The sequence below is a fragment of the Schistocerca gregaria genome, chromosome 2 (genome assembly GCF_023897955.1).
Source record: "Schistocerca gregaria isolate iqSchGreg1 chromosome 2, iqSchGreg1.2, whole genome shotgun sequence".
Classification (NCBI taxonomy): domain Eukaryota; kingdom Metazoa; phylum Arthropoda; class Insecta; order Orthoptera; family Acrididae; genus Schistocerca; species Schistocerca gregaria.
The window spans coordinates 764935572-764948944 of NC_064921.1; the positions used below are offsets into that span (position 1 = coordinate 764935572).

General features: G+C 43.4%; 1 protein-coding gene across 1 annotated transcript in view; it reads left to right on the forward strand.

Moving 5' to 3' along the window:
* LOC126334987 (probable chitinase 10) overlaps window positions 1-13373 on the forward strand; it is a 377522-nt gene that overhangs the window by 328966 nt on the left and 35183 nt on the right. The window contains exon 10 of the mRNA XM_049997795.1: window positions 6573-6790. Within this exon, the coding sequence (XP_049853752.1) occupies window positions 6573-6790 (218 nt within the window). The remainder of the gene's footprint in view (window positions 1-6572; window positions 6791-13373) is intronic.

Below are 13373 nucleotides of genomic sequence, written 5' to 3' on the forward strand. Positions count from 1 at the left end.
AGAAGAATATTTTGGAAATGTTCCGATTCCTCCACTTGGCACTGCAATTTCTAGCGTCAATAGCTCCGCTCACTATCTCCAAACAACAAAATAACAGTGCGCAAACTCGAACAGCAACAGTGTACTATAAATAAAAAATAACAATCGATAAACGAACCCATAGCAACAGGAATACTAATGTTCAAAACAAAAACGCTGCGAACTTATGCACCAGCTTCATTATTTTAAAGAAAAATTGTATGCAAAAGTACGTGGTCTTGTGTTCTCTTCTTCACAGTCTGCTTCAACAAAAATCTTGAAAGTTGTATTTATGGCTTATGGTTAGATCACTACTACGAAGTCTGAAACGTCCGAAACATTGTGTACCTACCAGTTTTGAGATTAAAACTATGTGATATGTTGAAACTTCCTGGCAGATTAAAACTGTGTGCCGGACCGAGACTCGAACTCGGGACCTTTGCCTTTCGCGGGCAAGTGCTCTACCAACTGAGCCACCCAAGCACGACTCACGCCCCATCCTCACAACTTCACTTCTGCCAGTACCTCGTCTCCTACTTTCCAAACTTTACAGAAGCTCTCCTGCGAACCTTGCAGAACTAGCTCTCCTGAAAGAAAGGAAAGAGCACTTGCCCACGAAAGGAAAACGTCCCGAGTTCGAGTCTCGGTCCAGCACACAGTTTTAATCTGCCAGGAAGTTTCATATCAGCGCACACTCCGCTGCAGATTGAAAATCTCATTATGTGATATATTGTTATTGAAGCTACTACCCTCAAAGATCCTGCAGCAGGAGAGGTCTCTGTTACACCGTTTGCAATAATCACAATCGTATTTTAAGTGATTTCTATTTCCATTCAGGATTTCGTTGGTCATAAAATAAACAATGCTCAAGGTCAACGATAGGAATGGGGGAGGGGGAAGAAAATGAAGAGAGCTAGCGGGAGGGGGGGGGGGGGGGCAGAATGGACGCAGAGAGGGAGAAGGCGGAGATGGGCTGAGAGAGGGAGAGGGGGAAGAGACAGGGGTGGAGGAGGTGGAGAGAGATAGGAGGAGGAGGAGATGGAAAGAGAGAGGGGAAGGGAGGAAATGGACAGAGGGGAGAGAAGGAGATCAGGACATACATCCAGTTCCCACAGATATTTATCTATTGCGAAGCATTGCCTGGTTTGCTAGTTGTAAATAAAAGCGAGCCGCCTATCGGGATAGAAAGACGTCGCACTACATAAACGCGGTGAATTGTTAATCGGACAGCTGGCGGCAGGGAGGGTGCTGGGGCAGCTCGTGGACGGGGCAGGCAGTAGGTTGGCACCCGGCGCCTTACACAACGGCAGGTAGTCGTGTAAAGCGGCCGTCGAGACGCTTATGCAACCCAGGCTGGCGCGGCCAGCCGCCCTTCACCGGGTGCAACGAACTGCCGTTCGAATCCAGGTCAGCGCAGCGGACACCACCCAGCGCTTATCGCAGCCAGCTGCTAATCGCCGTTCGCGGATAATACGCTCGTCCGCCAGATCGCGCCGTTTCTCTCGGTATCCGTTTAGCGGAAATTTTTCGAAGTGGCCGCACATGCTGAAAACAATTCGGGTTACGAGGTGGAGGGAAAGTGTAACAGCGAACCTGGTCCCAGCAGCTACAGCTCAGTTTCTTAAGGTTACTAGAGTTGCAGAGTTAATCGAAAGTACCTAGAGTAATAGCAGTAGTATTATTCATGCGAGGTTCACTTTAAAGACCATATTGAACATGTTATGGTAATCCAATTTAAGAACAATAAAAATAAGGTTATTCATATTCATTCTATCATGAAACGAGTCCGGACTCATATTAGTGGATTTCGCCTTCATGACAGCCTGTGCTCCGCTAAGGACACTTTCGGTGAGATTCCTGACTGTCTGTGGAGAAATTGCAGCCCATTCTTTCTCAAAAGGCGAAACGAGAGAACGTAATAATGTCTAATGCTGCGGGAACGAAGTAGACGTTCCAGCACAATCCAAAGATTTTCCTACATCCGTCTTCTATTTCGCAAAGAGAGTAGGACAGAGGCTGGTTGACATATGAGAATTATTGTAATACTATCAGGCGTGTGTTTAAATCTCTTTATTCAACTGTGACCGATTTGGCGTCACTCACTGCATCTTCGCAAGGTACCTCTATTGGCCAAAACTGGATCTAGAAACGGTCTAAGGCGCTGCAGTCATGGACTGTGCGGCTGGTCCCGGCGGGGGTTCGAGTGCTCCCTCGGGCATAGGTATGTGTGTTCGTCCTTAGGATAATTTGGATTAAGTAGGGTGTAATCGTAGGGACTGATGACCTTAGCAGTTAAGTTCCATAAGATTTCACACACATTTGAACATTTTTTTTGGATCTAGAACCAAGTTTCCATACCGCCATAACGGGGTATGCGATTCCAATTCGTCGACCACACTGGCTCACGAATCAAGTGACCACTACAATCATAAAACTCCTAGGATCTGAATAAAGGGATTTAAACACACGGCTCTAGGTGTCACCACTAATTTTCGCAGCCCAAAATGCACTGGTTGAGGTCGGGACACTGAGTAGTCCACAAACCATTGCCTCATAGATCCTGGTTTACGACGGGGTGCGCTGTGATGCTGATACACGCAGTAATGCGCAGTACACGCACTAGGTAGGAGAAGAAAGAAAGTCATACAACGAATAAATGATCCGAATGGGACGAAAATCGGTAGATGTGGTGTACATCTACAGATAAACATATGGTTACAATTTCAGAAAAAATAAATGATTTATTCAAGAGAAATAGCATCACGAAGTGAGTAAGTCAATAAGGCGTTGGTCCATTTATGGCCTTTACTCGGCTTGGCATCGATTTGCACAGTTGTTGGACGTCCTCCTGAGAGACATCGTGCCAAATTCTGTCCAACTGGAGCATTAAATCATCAAAAACCCGAGCTGGCTAGAGGTCCCTGCCCATAACGCTCTTAACTTACTCATCTGGGAAGGGCTCCACTGATCCAGCCGGCTGGGCAAGGCGGGTTGGTAAGCGCACGAATTCAAATATCAGAAACTTTCGCCGAGTGCCGGTGTTAATTATCTTGCTGGAATGTAAGCCCAGGATGGCTTGACATGACGGGCAACAAAACGCGGTGTAAAATGTCGTTCACGTACCGCTGTGCTGTAAGGGTGCCACAGATGACAACCAAAGGGGTCCAGCTGGTTGTCGGGCAGTTGGTATCCCACTATCCCACGGATGTTGGGGGCGTCTCAAGACGTCCTCGCTGGTAATCGGGGCTCATTTCGAAGCAGGTCTCATCACTGAAGACAATTCAACTACAGTAAATGATATTCTAGGTTGAAGTTTGTCACGATATCCCAGAGGGAGGACGTCGAAAAACTCTGTCAATCGATTCCAAGCCAAATAACTGCTTGCATAATGCCCAGAAGTGGATCAGTGCGCTATTAGCCAGCTCGATTCGTCAGGCTCTTTCTTTTGAATAAATCACCCAATTTCTACCGATTTCCGTCTTATTTGGATAATATAATTATTTCTTGGTGCTGTTTTTTAGTGTAGTTCCGAATTTAACGTTTTTTAACCCAATTAGAAGACCACATCCTAAGCAAGAAAATCACCCCCTTATCATACCACCACCACCTCCGTACTTTATTGTTGGTGCTACATGTGACGGTAGCTAGCTTTCTCGTGACATTTGACAACCGCAAGCCTTTGCATATGATTGCCACAGGGTAATGCGTATTTCATCACTCCAAATCTCTCTTTTCCGCTCTTCGACTGTCCAGTGATGTCGCTCTTGTCACCATCTTAAGCGTATCCTAGCATTGAGCATAGAACTGTGTGGCGTATGAGGAGCTGCTCGACCGTTGAACCCCATTATTTTTAACTCCCTACGCACTGTCTTTCTGTTGCCTGGACTGTTGTTAGTGCTTTGGAAATCACAAATGATTCCTTCTGCCTCTCGAGACATCTAGTGGTCAATTTTGAAATTGCACGAAGTGTCCACATTATAGTCCATGCAAGAATTTGGTTCTAAGCACTATGGGACTTAACATAACCTGCCACTGTAGCAGCAGCGCGGTTCCGGACTGAAGCGCCTAGAACTACTCGCCCACAGCGGCCAGCTATGCAGGAATTTACGAGCTTACACGTGTAGTTAGACAAGTATGGGACAAGTAGTCACCCGTGATTTGAAAAAAAAGTTTCGGAAATCATCTTTAATTTTTTATATAAAAGTTTCACTTAAGGAAATGTATACTACTACTATGTTCTGTCCCTATCTCTCTCTCTCTTTCTCTCTCTCGCCCTCCCTCTCTCTCTCTCTCTCTCTCTCTCTCTCCCCCTCTCTCTAAGCTTTTCTATTTCTTGGAGTAAATTTAGCTGACTTATTTAAATATCATTAACATGGCTTCCCGCGTAAAGAGTATATCTCAACTGAATGATAACTACTGAAATAAAAATCTCCGGACACCTACAAATCATTCAAAATTTTGCTTCGCAATGAACAATTTAGGGTATTAGATCCATGTCAGAGCAATTTCCTTATGTTTCTCTCTTATCGAGCTTACCAACAGGAGTGAATTACTTTTCAAGCACTGCTCTTTCGTCTCGCAGTTAACAAGTACAGAAAACGCGGTAACGTGTCGATGGATTTATTCACAGATACGGACTGAAAGATTATTGTCAACGTCGAGACTAGTGTACATTACGCTTGTCGCTAAGTTAATTGAGGGCCGATGAAAAATATCGATGGTAGCAGAGGATTAGCATTCTGGGGCGTGGTGGCGAGCGTGGACGGTATGGTGTCTGATGTTTATATATGTATGTGGGCGCCTGCATTTAGATTTGTTAAACTACCGTAAACTACCATACGTAAGCGAAAACTACGGTTATCCTAATAGCTCAGGTCAGTAATCCGTATGTTAGGGTGTTGCATACCAGTCGGGCGTTACCTCATACCGATAGCTTTCTTTACGTATGCTGTCAGCGTCTTACTAGATTCCCCAAAAAACCGGAAACAGTGAACCGCCTAGAAACTAAGTAAGGCTACATAATGGGCCATATAAACTACGGAACATTTTTGTTCCGCATTGTATCCTGCTCTCTCTTACTTAACAATAAACAGAATTTAGAGCAATACTGAAACTGTCAATGTTTAATTTAGGTTTTATTAGAAAATTGATTTGTAGCGTGAAACATCGGGTTGTTGTAGTAAAAATAAATAGAATAATTTAAGTCATACAGCGTAGGGACGCGTAATTTCCTCCACGAAGCCCGAACAACGGTGGACTGACATACTAGAAGATGCAGTGACACTATGAAATGGTGCATTGATAATGGCTAGGCACTAGCCGAAATCTAGATTTGCCGAATAAAATTTGCGAGGAAAGGATGACTGATTGCTGTGCTCTACATTTGAAAAGATGAGATAAAAAGAGCCGCAAAACAAAAATACATCAAACATATTTCAATACTTCTTCGAAAATGCATAAAACATGTTTCCTTTATTCATAAACAACTTTCGCAGTTATCAATAATAACAGAAAACTCTGGTCTTTGATCATGATGAAAAACGTTCCATTAAGTACAAACAATAATAATAATACAGATTTTTATATTTGTGCACGAAAACTGTACCTGCATCAAAATTAATTGCAGCAAAAATTATAGATCAACTGAAGGGCTTATTTCAATAGTGGTAGAAGTCCATTACCTCCACTTTTCTGCCTATAATGCTTCAGAAATCAATGATCCAGACAGAAAGGAAGGTTCATCTCTAGCAAGAAGCCATATGCTTGAATATTTCTGGTATCTCATCTGCAGATTTTTCAGACCTCATTTAACTTTAGGACTCTGTATCTCAAAATGAACAAAAATGGACTTGTACCACTATTGAAATAAGCCCTTCAACTAACTGTTATTAGTTATAAAATGCTATTTTTATTCTGTAAGGGTATAAAATACACAGTGGACAGACAGTGAGCGATGTGCGGTTCTAAGTATGTGAAAAACAAACAATCAGCCAAAAAAGAAAGGGAAATAGTTGGCTCCTAGTTTCTCTCGCACCTATTCATTTAAGTCTCTTTCCCTACCAATTCTACCAATACTACCGGTAATCCTACGATTTACTACGCCATTAATGTACTGTAGCTACCGAAGCGTAGTGTTTGTAAAGAAAAACTCTACTCGAATGCGTGCATGTTTAGGGGATCATGGAAGCAGAAGAGGTCGGCAAAGGAGAGTGATGCTGGCTGGGGGAAGGTATGTAGTGTAAATGTGGGGAAACTCTTGTGATTGTGTGTGTGTGCGATTTATTTAGCATGCTTGTGTGTGCCTTTCAAGTGATTACCTTAAGTGCCTCAATGATAGAGAAACTTCTCCATAACTTCCCTTTTTGGAGGGGTTTCACCTGGTGTTCTCTTGATTTACTTTGTAACCCTGGTGTCCAGGCGCTCAACTAAAATGAGAGGTCGGCGAGTCTTTTACGATGCTGTCAGGTACGCTGTCCTGGACAGTGGAGACCAGTTTTGCTAGGGAGGAGGGACGAGTCGGAGGGAGGTCAGTAACACTGTGTTGTGTGCTGCAGGCCGGCCGGCGCAGGTGTTCTGCTACATGACGAGCTGGTCGGGGAAGCGGCCGGGCGCGGGCAAGTTCAGCCCGGAGGACGTGGACCCGTCGCTGTGCACGCACGTCGTGTTCGCATTCGCCACCCTCAAGGACCACAAGCTGGCGCCGGCCAACGACAAGGACGACGGCCTCTACGAGCGGGTCATCGCGCTGCGCGAGAAGAACCCCCAGCTCAAGGTGAGGCACGCGAGCGCAAAACGAAACTGCCGGAGCGGCTCGCGCGTGGTTTAAGGAACGCCGCCGCGGCAGAGCTAAGTGCGGGATGCATCCTGCGTATGCAGCAAGCGTCGCTCCTCCGACACTGGATGTAAACACCGGGGTTGCCCAGCCGGAATGGCAAGCAGCTGTTTCGAGTCAGGCGAAATTATGTACGTAAAGAGACGGTATATCTCTCTTACGAGTAATCCGGCACACAAAACGTGTGCAAAAGGACTCTTCTGAACTCGTATCACTACTAATTTCGAGAATACTTGGCGTAAACTCAATTTACTCGTTGCAAATCTCCTACAGTTTGTGGTCGTTCACTTTAATTGCGAAGATACACAGTGTGTACTGGAAGTAACGGCGAAGACTGACGCAAGTGAAAGTACACGATGATACAGGCAAAAACGTTGGAGTAAACACAGGTCTGCCAACTAGCTATTTGCCGAGGCAACTGCGAAACTGTGATTACGAGATGCCTCTAATTTCAGTATGAAATATTGTCCCAGTTAGTAGGACGTATCTGAGACGTAGTCTTTTCTATTAAATCTAATTCGTTACAAATACGGCACTAACTCACATGGTATTCATGAGTCACTACTTCAGCAACGATCTTCGTTTAATGCGTGGTTAGGGGTACAAGGTAACCATATCATTGTGACAAAGTATATTTTTTTCCCGAGCAAAAGTGATGACGGGGTACCTCCGGTTTCTGCAGCATGCTCGTCTAGGACTGCTTGTGCAGCATTGGAGAATGTAGTTCTTGATGCACATATGCAGACTGAAGCAACGAATGAAAGTCTCTCGCTCACAAGGCAGATGCGACCATTACGCTACCCTGCTACAATGGCTTTGCACGACCATTACGCTACCCTGCTACAATGGCTTTGCACGACCATTACGCTACCCTGCTACAATGGCTTTGCACGACCATTACGCTACCCTGCCACAATGGCTTTGCACAACTGCACCGACTATCCCTGTGCTTCCCGTCTATATTCCCATTCATACCTCTGCTCACTTGGTGTTCCCCCTAAACTCGAACGGCACTGCAAAGGCTCTCAACTGTATAATAATAGCACCTCGCTATCGAACGAGTTTAGGGCGAATACCAGGTGGGATGAGGCACGAATGGGAATTTGGATTGAGGGTGAATGGTTGCCAGTGTAATCCATTGAGGTGTGCAAAAGGTCCCTGGAACCATTGTCAGAACCAATTTCATACGATAAAAGCACCTACGCTGGGTTTCAGTCATGGACGCCGATTCGATCGACGCTGAGGTGCTATTCCAATATGGTTGAAAGCTTCTGCAATGCTGTTTCGTGGGCTGAGGAGTGAATGGGTATTTGGGCTGAGGAGGGAGGCATGCTAGGGGGGTCTGTGCAGTTGCGCAAAGCCACTGTGCCACGATGATATGGAGTTATTGCGGTTAGTACATCTGCCTAGTGAGCAGGGGCCCAGGTTCCCATCACGGTCTTGGAACAAAATTGCATTAGTTGCTTCAGTGTGCATATACAGGGTCGTCCATTGATCGAGACCGGGCCAAATATCTCATGAAATAATTGGTAAACGGTCCATTTTAACACGGATAATGTATCACGAAGCAAATACCGTCCGCACTGGCGGAATGTTACGTGATACCACGTTCTTAAACGTTAGTGACTATTACAGCGCCATCTATCACAAAGAGGAGAAAGGGGTCCAACTAAAACATTCATATTTCTTTACGTACTACACGAGTGCTTAATAAAAAATTGAGGTTCCTATTTTTTTTTTAAACGCAGTTGATATCCGTTTGACCTATGGCAGCGCCATCTAGTGGGCCAACCATAGCGCCATCTGGTTTCCCCCTTCAAGGTAGACAAGTTTCGTTCTTTGTAGTTTTCTCGTTTGACGCTTATTTCGTGAGATATTTGGCCCAGTCACTATCAATGGACCATCCTGTATACATCATAGATGTTTGAGACTTGGAAAGGTCTCGCGTGATATATAGTTTCTTTAGAATGTAGTTCGTCTGTGATGGGGCACAAGCAAATTTTGCTACTGATGTAAGACTACATCTAATAAGCTGATATGGCCCAAGTTGAATAGTTTTCTGTCTGTGAAGCATCTCAAAGTGAAGCGTACAGTAGTCTCCTTGATACGGCTGAAGGAAGGAAGCAACTAAGTGTACAATCTTTTCAAGATTTACGAGGTTGTCCGAAGCTGCCTGAAAAAATCATATCTAAAAGTGGTGAAACACTTCAGTTAACAGGTACGAGTCTATGGTGCACTGTAACATGTAACGTGCTGAAGTAGTACTACATTTCTTTTTAAGGAAATTTGAGCCCAGTTGGATAGGAATTTAATCTAATACTTCACTTTTATAAATTTTTGCGTATTTTCAATACAATAAAAGACTACTGTTTCAAAAAAGACGTTATTAAAAGTACAGACTCTCAGGTGATACTTTTTGTTCACAGTATATAAAAACTGAGAATTGCAAATTTAGACTTTTAATTTCTTCGAAATGTTTTCATTTCGTAAGGATTTTTACTATTTCATACTGAATTCAGTGGCACCTCGTAGTAAGACGATATTCATTCGTTTATTTGTCGTATGATGACAGGAGAAAATTCTAGACAGTTATTTCTAACAAATATACAAGTGATTCCGTTGCTCCTGTCTACCGGTTTTATACAACCCACAATGCCCTCAAAAATCACATGCAAGATTTTCTTATTCTCTCGCTCGCTATGTGCAAACTATTAGTCCTACGGAAAAAAATGAGCAGGACCTTTTTGTAGAAAATTTAATGCAATTAAAATTTCTGCTGGGATTTTCACTGAAGGACACAGTAATTGAACTGTTCTAGAGAAAGGTCGGTTTTATATGTTTTTCCTGAATAATTCAAAAACTACTGCCTCTAACGAAAATGTAGCCCAATACAAAATTTAATTACATTAAACTTCCTACAAAAACGTTTTGTTCATTTTTTCTGTAGGACTAATAGTTTGCGTTTAGTGAGCCAGAGAATATGAAAATCTTGTACGTGGTATTTGAAGGTATTGCAGACCTCATAGCTAGGGCACCTGAACTGCCCTGTATACATTTCTAGACTGATATATCCAATCTCAACTTCATAATGGATTCATAGCCCTTAGTCTAGATCTTAAACACAGACAGAAGCTTTTGATGCCAAATTCTGAAGGTCTTTCATTGTTGCTTTTAATGTTCTGAGGAAACATTCAATTGTTGTGTAAAGTTCAGTTTTCTGCCCTTCGCCATAGTCATATTGAGAAGTGGGCTTCCGTTCCCACTGGTGCAGTAACCCTGCGTACCTGTCCCTATCAGTTCCAACCCGATTCAGCAGGCACCAATTTGAAATGACTCTCCTACAACTTTCAGTCGGTGGGGATCTAATAACGAAAATTCTGATTGAATCGGTAATTCTAGATTGTTTTATATAATTGTACACACGTTCAACAATCACTGTGATCTTATGAATGGTGCTGGAATATTACTAGGAACCCATAGCCACTGCAGGTTTATGGGGCGAATACACCCTATGATAGGGTTTTAGTGAGTTACTGAGGTGGAACAGCAGTATTCTGCGATTGGGCATATTCACTGTAGCCTTCATCCCGCTATTATCGTGTACTTTGATCCGTGTCAGTCTAGATACAGGTCTATGACTGATAGGTGAGTAAATATATTATTCATCCTAGCATCCAGGCGTAATCTGCTTATCAAGCTGTTTGTATAAGTTCTTCGGGACGGAAACCGGGAATAGCCTGTTTTCAAGTGGTGACATGGGTATGGGCCTAGAATTTCCTATTTTTGGCGCAAATCGTCCAAAAGAAAAGAACAACGCCAAAACTGGACTGAAAAATTATATTTTTATGAGACGTAGCCAGCAATTTACAGGAATATGGGGAAAAAGATAAGGTCAGAGTTCATGATAGTGATCATTGGAATAACAGGGTAGCGTATTTTGTACGACGTACCAGTAGCATGTGATACAGTACTTCCCATGTCGCTCTCACGCCGTGGCTGTCATAAACGGTACGAATATCTGATGAATGGTGCATGGTGCCCGGAAAGAAGCACAAGAATGGCACAAGGTCCTCTATCGGACTGCGTGCTCTCCCTTTTCTTGTAACTGAGAGAATGTAAAGCCGGCTTCTTATACAATCCACGTAGCTGCTGAGTTAAGAAGGTTGCCGCCCTTTCGGGAGTCACTCGCCACATCAGGGAGCTATTGCTGCTGAGACACGAACATCGAAACCCCTGGTCTGCCACCAATGTTTGGTTATATAGAATCACAAGTCTCAGCCACACATAAATCGGTTCATGATTAGTTAATGGAAAAGTTCAAAATCGAATAAACCGGTACCTCGTAAAGAAACCAGCACGTATGGGCAGATGGAAATCCCCAAGCAATTCAGGAAAGAGGGCATCAACACCGGTTCTCAGTTATCGTATGGGCAGGTGTACTTGGCGATAGAGTGATACGGCCGTATTTGCTACCACAAAGTTTAACTGGGGCGCTTTATCTGGACTTTCTCATTAATGTACTGCCTACCTTGCTGGAGGCTGTGCCATTGCAGCAACTAATACAAATTTGGTTCAAGCATGATGGCGCACCAGCACACCTTCGTCATAATGTGCGCGAACAACTGACTTAGACATTTCAGGACCTCTGAACTGGACGGGAAGTGGGGGGTTAAAACCTTGGCCTGTTCCTAACGGTGCATCATTTCTTATGCTGGAGGGGGGGTGGAAGGGTGCATTCTCATGAATGGACGCCACGTTGAACACCTCCTGTAAACATGTGTTTGTCGCAGAAACTATACATTTCCGGGCTCATGTGTATTGGATCTATCTAAAAAAGTACGCATTTTCGGACGTGTGTATTTGATCTTATTTTTCTTGTTTCGATGAGTGCTACCACCTCTCAAAGTATTCGACACTTTTTCGGAGCACCCTGTACATGTCAGTCTGAGTGAGGAATAAAATCACAAAAATATATTCCACTTCCATGTAAAATATGGTGATGAAATATACCTTTACACTCTTGGTCTTGCAATTCTTGCAGCTCTGTAGAGCTCTGACAACAGAGAACGTATATCGGTTCAGATGCTGTCAATGTTTCGTACCTACTTCCAGATCATGTTTGCTAAGCACGATTTTCAGTTTCACAAGGTCATGTACTTCATTACTTGTGCTGTGCATAAAGGAAACTCCTTGAAATATGAAACGCGTACTGCTTATCGTTGCGGAACGTAGCAAACGTAGCGGCCTCGGGATCTGTAGAAATTACGCCTCTTTCGGCGGAGCGTGACCGAGCAGCCATGAAGCACGTAGGCGGCGTAGTCCATGTGGAACAGGCGAACTACATAATCAGGATTTACAAGGTTGAACAAGAGACGTCGCTACAGTGGCTGATCACTATTATTGCAGTTGCAACGATGTTTTCTTCGCAAGAATCACTCCTGTAACAAATTAGTAGTAATATCTTTGAACCTTCACTCCATACCGCCCAATCAGACAAATTTTAATTAGTATTTATTTCAGTCATATTACGCTCTGCTCCATTGCAAAATCCCTTCCTTCCGTCCTATCCAGCCCTGTATACCCATACATCCTTCAGTGCTTTCTAAAGCTGTTATTAAAGACGATATACGGATATGGGCTGGCATTACCTGTTGTTATCAGTGCTGCAATAAAGAAGCAAATGTTCTGTTTGCATAGCTGACATCGTACAAAAGTTTTAGCATGATACACTCTGTTTTCTTTGAGTCATTCACAAAACTAGGAAAATTTCTAATTATCCGAATTAAACAAGCAGCCTATTCAGGATACCACATATTTTTATCACTCTCTCTATTCATTTAGTCGATTCTGACTCTGTAGTACTGAATCTCGCCAATTTCTTCTGTCCCGCACTCTCCCCCATAGACTTTCCATTTTTAAATTCCTACTTATGTGATATGCCATCGATCCTCCACCAAATCTTTTGTCGCCTTCCTCTTGTGCAATCGATCTTCCCCAGTGTTAACGTCTTTTCCAGGAAATCATGAAAAGACATGATATGCCCAAAGAAGACACTTTTTGTTTCAGATCTTCCAGGGAGCAGTCCGGTTTTGTTTGCTGCAATACTGATTTACTCGTTCTCTTTGTGGTCCATGGAACTCAGATCAGTTTCCTACAACATCATAATTCAAAGGTGTCTGCTATACACTGTTCAGCCATTCCTGTGGTCCAGGTCTCACATCTATACATCACAACTGGAAAGACTATATCCCATTAATAAACGGGCCTCTGTTGTTAAAGTTATGTCTGTACTGCTCAAAACTTTATCGACGTTGTACATTGCCTTTCTGCCAAGTAACAAGTGCCTCTTGATTTCATGGCTGCAGTTGACATCAGCAGAAATATGGGAGCTGAGATGACTGAACATAGAAACCATTTCCATTGTTCTCGTCCTATATGCCCCGACTTGATAGGTATAGTGATCATAATTTTAGTTTTTTGACATTCAGTATTAGATGAATCTTTGCACTTCCTTCTTTCACAT